This window comes from Corapipo altera, unplaced genomic scaffold, assembly GCF_003945725.1.
Source record: "Corapipo altera isolate COAL_440 unplaced genomic scaffold, ASM394572v1 51, whole genome shotgun sequence".
Taxonomy (NCBI): domain Eukaryota; kingdom Metazoa; phylum Chordata; class Aves; order Passeriformes; family Pipridae; genus Corapipo; species Corapipo altera.
The window spans coordinates 7,811,579-7,824,660 of record NW_020884892.1 but is presented as its reverse complement, the minus strand read 5'-3'; the positions used below and the strand labels follow the sequence as shown (position 1 = coordinate 7,824,660).

Sequence of the window (13,082 nt, the reverse complement as noted above, 5' to 3'; positions counted from 1 at the left end):
CTGAGGGGCGCCATGGCCGCGTACCTGACGCACCAGCAGAAGGTGCTGCGGCTGTACAAGAAATCCCTGCGGCACCTCGAGTCCTGGTGCATCTACCGGTGAGGCCGCGGGGAGGGAGGTCTGTCCGCCCGCCCGCCGAGCGGGGCCGCTCAGCTTCACACTTGGCTGGGCCCGGGCTGGGGGGGGGTGTTTTCCTCCTCACTGTGCGTGACCTCTGTCTGCAGGGACAAGTACCGCTACTTCGCCTGCCTGCTGAGGGAGCGCTTCGATAAGAACAAGGATGTGAAGGACATGGTGAAAGCCACCCAGCTGCTGAGGGCGGGCGAGGAGGAGTTCTGGGCCAACCAGCACCCCCAGCCCTACATCTTCCCCGACTCCCCCGGGGGCACTTCCTACGAGAGATACGAGTGCTACAAGGTAAGGTGGCCTGGAATGTGTGAATTGTTGCACTTGCTTTGCTCTTCTCAGCGAATATAACGTGAGCAGCCATAGGGCCGCAGCTTGGCTCAGCTGCTTGTGTGGGAGGGGCTGTCCTGCTTTTCTGATCCTTGAAGGTGGAGTTTGCTGATCTGTCCGAACACAGCTGGTTGTGTGCTGGTTTGGGTTTTTTTTCTGGGATAATAATCTGCCGTTTTGCCCAGTGGAATCTGCCCCGCGGTGGGTCAGGCGGGCACAGGGAAAGGGCTGGAGCTGAGCTGTGGGAGGGAACAACGCGAAGGAGGCTGTGCTGCCATCTGAGAACTGCCTTGGTTTCTCTGTGGTCTGCTCAGGTGTCACCTTGGCTGTGGGGGGGACTTCCCTTCACTCGGTCCCATCATTCTTCCAGCGTTTTCAGTACAAGTTAATAATTTCCCCTGATATGCTGCAGTGTTTGTGCGCAACTGTGTGACAGGAGCTGTGCCTGAAAATAGAAACCTTATATTTAGTTTTAAAGCACTTCTACAGGCTTTTACCATCTCGATTGTTCTGTTTAGGAGCAAAGACACAGGTTTCATAGAAAAACACAGAGCTTTTGCTCTCTTGGCATCAGCTTTTTAATGCTTTACAGGAAGTTAATACTAACCTGAATTGGAAAAAAGTGCTGGCACAAGACTGGATCTGATCAGATCTTTATGCGTAAGAAGCCACATGAAAGGAAAAATAGGATGTAGATTTATGAGAGGCAGTAGAAAGAATGTCTGAGCGAAAAGGGAAGAGAAGGACTTAAGCTTATGCCAAGGTCAAGGGCCTTAGCAGTAGTAGAGGTAATAGTGAGAGAGAATCTGGTCAGAAAAAGGTCAAGATTAGTCTTCATACAGAAATAAAAACTGGATTATGCTCTCTTTTTTTTTGCCCTGTTTACTGTGCTAAAGTTGTCTGTTAACAAAATGGCACCACAAGGATGGTTATATCTGATAAATCGTTGACTGTCCATCGTGGGTGCTGCTACAAAATGTAATTTTTAGATCTCGGGCTCTTTGATGGTTGGTTTTAATTGTAGTTTGGTGTATGTGGATATTTTTTTACAATAGCAGCTCTGCTATTTCTGTTCACTCAAAGGTTTACTCAGTGACGAGAATTACAGCAGGAAACTGAAAGTCTAAATATCACTGAATAAATGATGGTACTGGAGCAACTTCTAAATTATTTTTTTTTTAAGAACTTGGTCTTTGGTGGTATTTTGGGGTTGGTTTCTCTTAATCAGTGTTCTTGTCTTTAAAATGTAAACATTTAGTGATATCCTGCTGCAGAATTTTGAATTTTCCTTTTTTTTTTCTCGTTGTGTGAATACATTCACGGTCAGACCATTATCAAGATTTTAAAGGCCTAATAAAAAACTGCTCGTTTCCTAGAAGTTGTTGACAGGCAGAAATAAACTGTAATGTTCTGTCTTTGTCAAGTAAAATAAATCAGTAGTTGGAGAGAAGGATCTCTCTAAGCTGTTACCTTTAGGAGAAGTAAGGGAAGAAATGTGATCTTCTCTTCCACCAGAAGGAATTATTTTGAGAACTTCAGAGTAAACTGAGATGACCTGGGATTTGTTTTGGGATGCTGTGATGTCTTCCTGTGAGTCCTGACCTCTGCCATGTGCCTTGGGACTTGTAGTAGTCAGGCAGCTCTTAAATGGTGTTTTTATGTAGTACTTCAAAATGGATAAAAACCCAGGAAGTGATACTGGCTTCAGTGATTGGATTTCCTTCTTCTGTATATGTGTACTAGATGTGATTTCATATACAAAAATAATATATATATATAAAATTATATTTTTCTTTAACAGATTCCTGAATGGTGCTTGGATTTCTGGCATCCTTCTGAGAAGGCAATGTATCCTGATTACTTTGCCAAACGAGAGCAGTGGAAGAAGCTGCAGCGGGAGAGCTGGGAAAAAGAGGTCAGTGCTTGCTCTATGCAAAGTAAAGTCTCTTTAGCACACAAATATTTTGTGTATGTGTTCTTGGAAAAATTATTGAATGCCTGCTGCAGTCTCAGTTAGGCTCTGCTGTACTGGAACCCATCAGTGTGAAACACTGACTTGACCTAAAATACCTACAGGGAGATCTCAGAGCTTCTGAATGGCTGTGAGGGAAATTCAAAGTTAAAGCTGAACCTGCAGCTGTGTTTCAGTTAGTGAGGGCTATTGTAGCAGTTTTGTGGCAAATGAAAACAAAACAAACAAAACCAAAAACCCCAAAAGCAAACAAACAAACTCCAAAGTGGGATGAGAGGAGAATAATGACCAGAGAATTCCTCTTCTGCTGCTGTGGAGCTCTGACACTTTCTGTTTGCACATTGGAATGTGACACAGCAATCATCGATTGGGAATCGAGACTAATTTCTTGCCAGTTGGGAAAAAGTTGATGTTCTTAGAACAGTTCTTTGATTCAGTTGTAGAGAAACAGTTGGATTTTATGGAGTGTGGCACTCTAGAATTAACACAGGGGCAGCCAGCACTTGTGCTGCTTCAAGAAACGTGCTGAAAACATGTGAGGGGCTCTTGGTGCCATGCAGGAACAGAGGTGTCCTATGGACTGCTGGGGAAGTTGTTCTGGACTTGTAATTATCTGGCAGCTTCCAAAGCATCAGGATAATTCAGCCTGTTCAGTGTAGCAATGGTAGACATGAGTTACATGGAAATAATGACCTTCTAAGTGAAATGTCTGTTGTAAATCACTTCTTTCTCCTAGAAATTCCTTCTTAATTAGGTAATATGAGCCTGCAGTGATTACTGAGTGGAAGTGAATGTCAGGAAACCTGAACCCTCTCTGTCAGCCAAAGGCTTTACCTCTGGTTCTTCCCTGCAGAAATGGGGAGCTGGTTTTGCTCACTGCCTGGGCACTGAGAGCCACGTTATGGGAATGTGTGTTAATGTGCTAAAGCAGTTTTCTCTCTTTTCTTACAGATTAAGCAGTTGGAGGAAGAAACCCCAGCAGATGGTCCAAAAACTGAAGCTTTGCCTCCAGCTCGGAAGGAAGGGCACCTGCCCCCGCTGTGGTGGCAGTACGTCACCCGGCCCCGGGAAATACCCATGTAAAGGCACCTTGGTCTGCCTGCTGTAAGCAGTTCACATGTCAGTGACCATGTGCTTCTCTAAGTAATACAGAATAAAGCCAAATAAAAGTAACAGAGAAAGCATTTTTCCTGCACACTGCCTTTCCCTAGCACACTCACACTTCACTGCCAGCCTGTGGAGAAATCCTGGCAGGGCACTGACACCAGAGCAAGTTCTCTTGCAGCTTTCAGAGTCAGAAAACTCAGCTAAGACTGAAAAAAACTGGCCACGCTAAACTCATGTTCCCAGAGAAGGAATGCAAGCTTAAAGGGGTGGGAGAGGCAGATTCAGTGGGGAACTTGATCAAATTATAAGCAACTAAACTGAGAATAACTAGAGCAAGAGACTGTCTCCCACTGTGGATAGGGTGGGAGGGAGAGGGGACTGGGGGGAGTGAATGAAAACTAATAACAGTTCATATGAGCTCCATAACTTGGAATGTAATAGTAAATACAGGCAAGGTGTTAAAGCTGGAGTTTCAGGATGGTGACAGCAGCAATGTGCTTTGGGTGCTCCCAGGTATTTCTGACCTGGATTTGGGATAAAGACATCTTGCCCTCCCCACTTGTTTAGGTGCTTTGCTGCATTTTTCACTTGGGTATCAAGTCTCACAAGACATAAATCTTCCTTACAATGTTGTGCTTTCCTACATGGATAACAGTGCTGTGGAGCACCAAAAGCAAACTGATCCCCCTATAAACTGAATCCCAGAAAAACACTGAGCTGTACCAGTGAACACGTGTGGGCTGCTGAGGAATATGGCTCTTGTGTGCTCATTCATGGGCCTGCATGACAGTGAACTAGGGACAAAAAGCTGTTTGTTTCTGGCCATGTTCCCAAAGCATCCATACAAGACACAGGAAGTTTTGGTAACACTTTCACTTACCACCCTGTGAGGGAACAGATTGGATACAGCCACAGAGTGAAAGCTCATAGGGAAACCTGGCTCTTCAGCTGTATTCCCATGTTTGGGGCTAGAAGAGAGGAGATTTGAGTTGCCTAATCTGACACAGCCTCCTTTGAGCATCCACCTGCTCCACCATGGGCTCCTGCACGGGCTGCAGGTGGATCTCTGCTCCACCATGAACCTCCATGGGCTGCAGGGGCACAGCTGCCTCACCATGGGCTGCACCATGGGCTGCAGGGGAATCTCCACTGTACCACCTGGTCTCCTTCCTCACTGACCTGGGTGTCTGCAGGGCTGTTTCTCTCACATACCCTCCAACTGCTGTTGCAGTGACACAGCAACTTTTTCTCCTTCTTAAATCTGTTATCTAGAGACACTACCACTGTCACTGATGGGCTCGGCCTTGGCCAGCAGTGGGTCTGTCCTGGATGCGGCCAGCATGGGCTCTGTTGGACACAGGGAAAGCTTCTGGCAGCTCCTCAGAGAAGCCAGCCCTGCAGACCCCTGCTACCAAAACCTGGCCATGCAAACCCAACACAGTGACAAATGAAAACCTTTAGACAAAAATGAACCCATCACAGTGGCAAGGAAATAAACTGGGTCACTGTGTGGTAGCTGAAAGAGGCAGCAGTGTCCTCCCCACTGCCTTTGTTGCTGGGAAAGGTGAATAAAAAATTGTCTTCAGTCACTTGGGGGTCTGTGGGAGATGGTGCTGGTGGTGTGTTTGATGAATTCTGGCTGTAGCACAGGCAGTGCTGACAGCAGCAATTTTCCTCTGGCATAAGGAACTGAGGTCCAGCACTGAAGCAGACACACAAACATGCTGAGTTATCTGTGCTTCCTGGCCAGGTAAGAACAGTGAGGTGCAGAGAAACGTCATCAGTTTCTATTTCACTGGAATTTTCACTGTTAGCACTGCACTTCTGTTCTGCTACTACCCTGCCAGTGCAGTAAAACACAGCTACATGCAATTTTATTTACTTATTTTTTAATTCTCTGTTGCTTCTATTACACGCAGATGGAACCTGCGCCATCCTGAGAAGTCTGAGGAAGGGCACCATTGATATCCAATGGTCTGGAAGCAGAAAGCCTTTAAGAACCAAAATACAGAAGTTTTTCAGCAGTTCTTTATTTATAACGTAGGCTTAAGCAATCATTACAATGTAGAAGGGAGACACACTTACAGCAATTATTTATACCAGTTTAGAACAAAAAACTGCACAGGGAGAGGTCAACTCTCAGTACAAACTAGCAACTAAACCACAATAATTTACCATTAGAAACATTTTATTTTTTAGCTGTGACACTGCTTTTACAATATGCAAAAACACAAACAATAGAACTATCCAAAGTGTTTTGTCACATTCTTTCTACATTGAATTTGGCAACATTTTATATTAAATTTTACTGATTATACTAACGTTTAAGAACTAAACAAGTGAAAAGCTGTACTTGGGTACAGTTACATCCATTTATTTCAAAGGTTTAAATAACACTTTTAACTATTGAGATTATCTCCTAGCAGTTTTTGTTTATGCAAAAACCATCTCAAAGCCTCATTTGCACAATGCATCAGCTACTGTATCAAGATTGGTGGGCTACACCACAGGCACTACTGTTTATTATATTCTGTTATAAGGAGCTTGTTTTTCAAAGAAAGGAAGGTTTAATATTTTCTAAGAATCATGCTTTTTTTTTTGCTTTTTGCTTTTAAGCCATAACAAAAAAAAAGGTTAGCAAGCACAGCAGTGTAAAATGTCATATAGAACACAGCGACTACACAGTTACTAGAAGTTTCACATCCAATGCATTTATGTAGTAAAGCATAAGAGGGTCATGTAGGCAAATCTAGAGCCAACAGAAATCTGCAGAGCATGTGGTGGAAACCAGCCCCTTATTTGTATTATTTGGTGCATTTTTAAACAATCCCGGATCTGCAAGTCTGGTGTCCATCCACACGTGGGTCTGTTGTGGGTGGGCAGACAGCATCCTTCTGGATTGTCTGATGGGAACACGTGTCATGACAAGGGGTCTGCATATTTCTGGTGGCTTTAGGAGACGGGTATTGCAGCAATAACTTGCTTTTACTTTAAGGAAAAAATCCAACTCTTAATGATTCTATCAATAGCGTTCCAAAAAACATGACTTAAAGTACAAAAAAAGAGAATATAGTGGTCAGACTCCCAGTATTATCAAAAAACCAGTATCTCTCCCCACCCCCCACCCCTCACCCCTTTCTTTTCGGTATTTAAGAAAAGCCAATCAACTGCCATTTAAAAGAAGTTAAGAAAAACAAGCCCCTGTATTGGAAAGAAACATTCGCTGTTTATTAGATCACAAGCTGGTTACACCTGTCAATTTTAAGTGTTTTCTCAAAATAGTTGGGCTTTCCAAAGTGCCCAGCCTGCTGGGCACAGTCAGAAAAAGGCATTTTGATAATATCTAAGAACTCCCTGCTTGCATTTTAAAAATGTTTTCACATTTGTAACTGCCTTAAGCCTGTTGTCCTGGTTTGTATTCAGCAGAAGGATGAGCGGAATGAAACGTGAAGGTGGAAGAACCAAGCCTACACAGTAAAGGCTGCATGCATGTGACTGAGAGTTGTTGCTGTGCAGTCAAAAAAGAAATGTGGAAAAACCCAGTCTTAAAACACCCTACAGAAACAAAACACTGCAATCCAATATGGCTTATTCTGATGCATTTACCATGAAGCTACTAGTAATCCATCCTACTAGGCTACTTTTGTGCAACAGCATCTGCTATTTTGATGGCATTTCCCTCCCCCCACTACCCCCCCAATAACTCTACCAACTGCAGGTTTCTTCCTTGCATTATATATTGCTTTCATTGTCAATTTTTATTCTTCCTTGTCAAACTTTTTTTTTTTTAATACTTAAATGAGGATTTGTTCCTTACAGTTTGACTTAAACTGTAGGAAGTCCCATTGTTTTGGTTTTTTAACCTCACTATTACAAGGAGCTCTACAAAAGCTTGCAAAAAAGCCAAATTTTCATTAAATCCCTTTGCTGAAGTTAACTACTTGACATTTTTTTTTTTTCCTATGATTTAAAACTTTACAAAGAGAGTTATAAAAAAGGTAAATGGGATTTGGCACCTTCAGAAAAAATTAAAAGTGTAACTTAGATCAAAAAAATGCAAGAAAACAAAATCATTGATATTTACAAATTAAAACACCAGTGAAGACTATGCCTTATGCTCTTTCATTTGTTTTCTCTTTTAGAGTACTTTCAGACTGTCTGTTACCGAGTATCTTAAAAAAAAATCACTGATTACAGATTGGAATGAGTAGAGACAAATTGGTTTCCTCACAGTTCCTTCTCGGTGTCTGGTACTCTGGCAGCTTCCTCACTCCTAGGAAATGCGAGGTGCTGAGCGATCATTCGTGGTTGTCTTCTTCAGTTTGACACCGCGCCGGATGGCGTTCAGCATATCCTCACCCTGCGGGGCGTCCCCAGGACTCAGCTCCCCGGGATCCAGCTCCGCCTGGCCCACAGGCACCAGGGTGCCAACCCCATCCCGCTCGCTTTCCTCCCCCTCGCTCTCAGGAACCACCTGCCTCTGCTCCTCGGTCACGCTCAGTTTCTGGCTGGATGACGGAGGGTTGACAGACGCTTGTCCGCTCCACGAGGGCACGCTGGTCACACCTTGCCCACCATCTGCTGCTGCTGGAGACTCTGGACTTTGCTCGGGACACTCTTCAGTCCCAGCGAGGGCGCCAGGCAGTCCGCCCGGGATGTCGGGGACAGTTGGCGTTTTGACAGGAATCACTGGCGTCTTGATGGGAATGGGCCCTCCCCCGATGGTGCCGCGTCGGACGGAAGGCTTGGTGGAAGGGGTCCGTCGGATGGTGGCGACGCCGGGGGTGACGATGACCGGTCCCAGCGTGGTTGGCAGACCTGCGGTGGAAGCAGGACGCTTGGTTTGAAACATTCTGCGATAGGACTGGCTAATGTCACTGTTTCTTGGGATGGTGGAAGATTTGTCAAACTCTTGTTGTTCTGCCTCCTGGTCACCACTCACAGAGAAATAATCATAATCTGAAACTGATGCCAAAAGACAGAGTTAGGAACACACTGGAGCAGAGAGCTGAGTCACGTCAGTAAGTCTAAAGTGTGTATATATAACCAAAAAAGTCTGGAGATCAATAAGCATTAAGAGTGGTTTCACCTTCAGGAGGAAGAAAGCCTGAGGTTCCTGTGGCCAAGATCCACAGACTGTGTGACTGAAAGCACCACAGCAGAATGACCCTACAGCTGCAGGGTGCCCATGGCTCTTGTGAAAGAGAACGAGAACTGTACACACTCAGTCCCTTCTCCAAACTCATTAAGTAACAAAGACTCAGTATTTGTTGCCAGCATGAACATACCAAAACCAGCATCCTACAAGCCATATACACCACTTACAAAATGTACTTTCGATTAGGCAAGTGGGGCTCATGGGACTGTGTACCAGTGATTTCAACAGCAAATTTGCTTATTTTACAAAGTAAATCCCAGCTGTCAGCTCTGAAAACTCAGCCTCAGCTTTAATAATTGCATCAAGTTCCTTCCTCTTCACGTAAGTGCTGAGCCAAGCTTGGCCCTCCGCAAGCCCTGCTGCCTCCTGTGACTGCACAGCACAACCACTGCAGCTGAGCAAATAAGGAAGGTTTGAACTGTAAACACCAAACTCCTTCCCTCTCAGGTTGCTGCTGGTTCTGAAACAAGGTACAAAACCCAATACCTTACTGCAGCCTCCCAGCTACACCCAAATTACGGTCTCCAATGGATTCTTTTTCCAATTACAAAACTTCTGTTTAGGTAGGAAATAAAAGGTCACAAAGAGAAACCAAGAGCAGATTCAGAGTGCTGATGGAACACGAAAGCAAAGCTCCTGAGTGTGTATTTGCAGAGACAATAGCTCACAAAGGACACTACTACCACAAGAAGTGTATGATGCAGTACCAGTGTCATTCCACTCAACCTATGAAATTTAATTTCAGGACCTTCTTCAAAATGGTGGCATCCTTAACCTGAAACTCATTTGAGTAATGCACAAGAAAATACAGTCGTTCAGTACACTATGAAGCAATCCAGATTTTTTGTAGTTAATAAATCCAGGCAGCATTTCAAGCTGGAAAAAACTTCACAGCAGAATGTTCAGCCTTTCTCCCCAGCTGATGACAAAGCCAATAACAGCTGCTGGAATAGAGCTCCTTGGCACCATGGGGGGAGTGTATGATGGCCAGGTGGGAATGCTCTAAAAAGGAACATCTCTTGGATGGGTACCTTGAGATGGGATCGTGTCCTCTGAACAGCACGGAGTTGTTGTCTGGGTGCTGTAGCCACTGGAGCACTGCAAGGAATCCCGACTGCTCCTCTGGGTGTCCAGCTGCAGTCCCCTCGACAGAGCCAGCGCCAGCTCCTCACAGGCCTCCATCTCCTCACCCTGCTGCTTACACACAGAAAGAGACTCGTTACGCCTGTCACCTTCACCCATGTTTAGCTGCCCCTCCTCCCCAGAAGAGTTTGTCACCATCACAACCCAACAGACTGTGCCCAACCATTTACTTGGGCTAAGAAACAGACGCCTCTTTGGAGGACGTTGCCCTACAAATGCTAACACCCAACAGTGTATTCCCTCACGCCCACAGGATTCCCACTGACCACACCACCACCACACCAGTACCCCCTTCTGGGTTAACATGCGCCAGCATAAAGCACATCGAAGTACTGGCAGGAGCCAGTACATCCGTTTCCCTTGCACCAAGCATTGTATTTGAAATTAGAGCTTCACCCTTGTGGCAGCTGAGACCGTCATGCTCCGAGGTCTCTGGGCCTCCTCAGGGGTCACAGGGGCCCCGCTCTGAGCTCCTCCATTGAGATCTGGTTCGCGCTTCTCTTTGCGACGTTGCAACGTGTTCACCATCGGCTGATCGTACGGGCCTGGCTTGGCCCAGTCCTAAGGAAACGCACTTGTTAGTGACAGCTTCCATCAGTAATCGTGCTTTAATTACACGTGAAACTACGCAAAAGGACAATTTTAATGTACCAGATTATGTACCAAACTGCATATGCCTTTCTGAATCAGGTGAGGAATAAATTAATTTTAAGGATATTAAAAATCTTGATTTATAAAATCTGTTTCCTTTATTAAAGGGAATCTAAATTTCCTATTCTACCTAAATGTTCTTATATGAAGATATTTAACATTTTGATACTACAGTCTTATCTAAATGAAATTCTGTTGTGGTAAAGCCTACATTTTCAGAATTTCAAGTACAAAAATCACTTGCATATAGCAGAAAATATACATGCATGTTCAATCACCAATGTAACTGCTCTAGATGTACACAAATTCTAGTATTATGTGCTGTTATGCATGTCTTTAGGTCTGAAAAATTAGGCTTGAACGGATTTTTGATACACATTAAAGGAGGAAGTTACTCTGAGTAATCTCTCAGTTTACTTAATAGCTGAAATTGAGTTTGTAATGATGATCTGTACCGAGGAAAGACTAACTTTACTCTGAACTACTGGTACTAAATTTGAAACAGAAATTCCTCAGTGAAGACAGTATTCACTCAGGGCTCTATTAAGCAAAGTCCTGAGGGTGTCCAGAACCCACACGTTGCACACAAAGAGCAGGACTGATCCGTGTCCTGTGCTGGGAGGCAGAACCACTGCTAAGCAGTAGCTCCCCAAACACCAGCTGCTGCAAGGGCAATCCCAATCCTAAGAGAGTTTTCCTTTACTGAGACAGGGGTTGCTTTAAAAATAAAAGAAACAAATTCTGCATGAGAATGGGGCCCACGCCCCCCCCAGCTGCCTTCTGGGCAGCTTCCCACAGCCTTCCAATTCACAATTAATGATGGGCCAAGACCACATTATGGATTTTTACTGACATGTGTCTCAGTCCAACATATGAGAAGCGCACGGCAGCTGAAGTGACAGACACCCACGCACAGACAGGTATTTTGGTTTTATTAACACATATGAAACTCTGCTTTACCTTAACATCTGTGTCTCTACTCTAAGTATTTTGCTGTCAAATATACTGGCAGAGTGCTTCTAGCACAGACACAGCTAATGACCCTGAAGCCCCAGGACCACTGTGCCCACCCTGTATCTCAACAGTCTCCAGCTGCTGGAGAGAGAGAGTAGGGGGATCTGTAACAAGATATCTCAATTTAGATGTATAAGCAGGTCCCGTGGTGCATAGGCAGTATTACACAACCATCCACAGGCACTTAAATCCTGCGTAGCTACTGTCAACTGCACATCAACCTTGTGAGGATTCAGGGCACAGAGAAGAGACCTTCTCTCCTTGCTCTGGGGCAGAGTCTCCCAGGGGAATGACCTGGCAAGGATGAAAGTCAAGACTCTGGCAGAACAGAGATGTTTTAGTACCAGAGAAGATCCCTGCAGATCCAGCTGGAGCAACTGAAAGAAGCTACTGCACTCTTTTTCAGTGGTCTCCACTAAAAGAACAAAACGAGCTGGGTGATCACTTCCAGTTTGTGGCAATAAAGCTGGGACAGCTTCAGTCATCACTTGGGTTTCCCTGGTGCTGAGCACCTTCTTAAACCACTCCAGCTGGATCTTGGAGTGTGCCTGCCCACGGCCAAGGTGGAGGCCCAGCCCAACCACCACAGGGAGAACACTGGTGTCTTCAACGTGGCCTCACTAAACTAAGGCAACTGGATGCCAAGCCTGCCTTTCCGTGCTCAAGTGAGCGCTCTGACAGAGCTAAACAAGCTTTTCTTGCTGAATAGAGCCCAGTGTGCTTTAACCAACGTTCCAGAGTTAAACTATTCCTTCCTACCTACGCATTGTCAGCTTTAATACGCTTTAGTCAGTGCCAGAACAGACAAGGTCATTGAGAAATACCCCCTGCTGGAATTTAGCTCTCCGATTTTCCCCATGCAGTACCCATTCAGAGTGATATTAAACAGAGCAAATCAACCAGTAATTACATGGACCAAAAGGTAGCAACAACTGCCGTGTGCATGCTGTTGGTATGAGCAGGTGAGGACTGCCACAACAAAAGGAACACAAACCTTCCAGCTAGGGATCTTAGATGATGGAAACATGCCTGGCCCAATGGTGTAATAATGAACGTAGTCTGGAAGGAGGGCTGAGGGAGCCCGAGTCCACGCGCGGGAGACAGGCGGGAAATGAGGGAAAGGACCTGCACCAACTGAAGCTACGGATGGGTCACTTGATAAACTACAGTGATAAAACCCATTAGACAACTGGAAACGAAACAAATAAAAAAAACAAAAACAGAGAAATTAATATAAACAGAATGAATACGAAAATACACTGTGACTGATGTTGTAGGGAGAAAACTTCTGTATCTTAAAACAAAAGAAAGAAAACTCTTAACTCTGCTGCAAACAAAAAACAGAAAATTGACACAATGCTTGGTTCAGAAGCGAGATTGCTTGAAAATTGCTATCTGGTATAACAAATTTCAGGCATCAATCTAGTGGTCATTGTCTCCCAGCTGAGCAGCTTTGCCTTCTGTCCATGAAAGTAGCATACTGTGAAAAAGCCTTTGCAGTTTAGGAACCCCGCAGACTGCAGACATAGAACAAAACTTTTCCAATCCTGGAGGCATTTGCATTGGTGGCATTTAGTCTGT

The 13,082-nt window shown here is 44.8% G+C and overlaps 2 protein-coding genes across 21 annotated transcripts in view; one reads left to right on the top strand and one right to left on the bottom strand.

The window, feature by feature from the left end:
- Positions 1–12: 12 nt before the first annotated feature.
- On the top strand, positions 13–3,511 carry NDUFB9 (NADH:ubiquinone oxidoreductase subunit B9). The gene is made up of 3 exons (XM_027645549.1): positions 13–98; positions 225–417; positions 3,380–3,511. Exons 1-3 carry the CDS (start codon positions 13–15, stop codon positions 3,509–3,511), a joined length of 411 nt encoding a protein of 136 aa, XP_027501350.1.
- A 2,194-nt stretch (positions 3,512–5,705) lies between these two features.
- The window catches only part of MTSS1 (MTSS1, I-BAR domain containing), a 126,531-nt gene continuing 119,154 nt past the window's right edge, over positions 5,706–13,082 (bottom strand). For 11 of the 20 annotated variants that reach the window (XM_027645699.1, XM_027645696.1, XM_027645698.1 and 8 more), the window contains 4 exons: positions 12,496–12,690; positions 10,233–10,397; positions 9,725–9,887; positions 5,706–8,500 (listed from right to left, as the gene is read on the bottom strand). In XM_027645699.1, coding sequence (XP_027501500.1) covers positions 7,809–8,500; positions 9,725–9,887; positions 10,233–10,397; positions 12,496–12,690 — 1,215 coding nt within the window. In that variant the 3' untranslated portion in view covers positions 5,706–7,808. The remainder of the gene's footprint in view (positions 8,501–9,724; positions 9,888–10,232; positions 10,398–12,495; positions 12,691–13,082) is intronic. The other 9 variants (XM_027645703.1, XM_027645709.1, XM_027645704.1 and 6 more) reach the window with 2 other exon arrangements.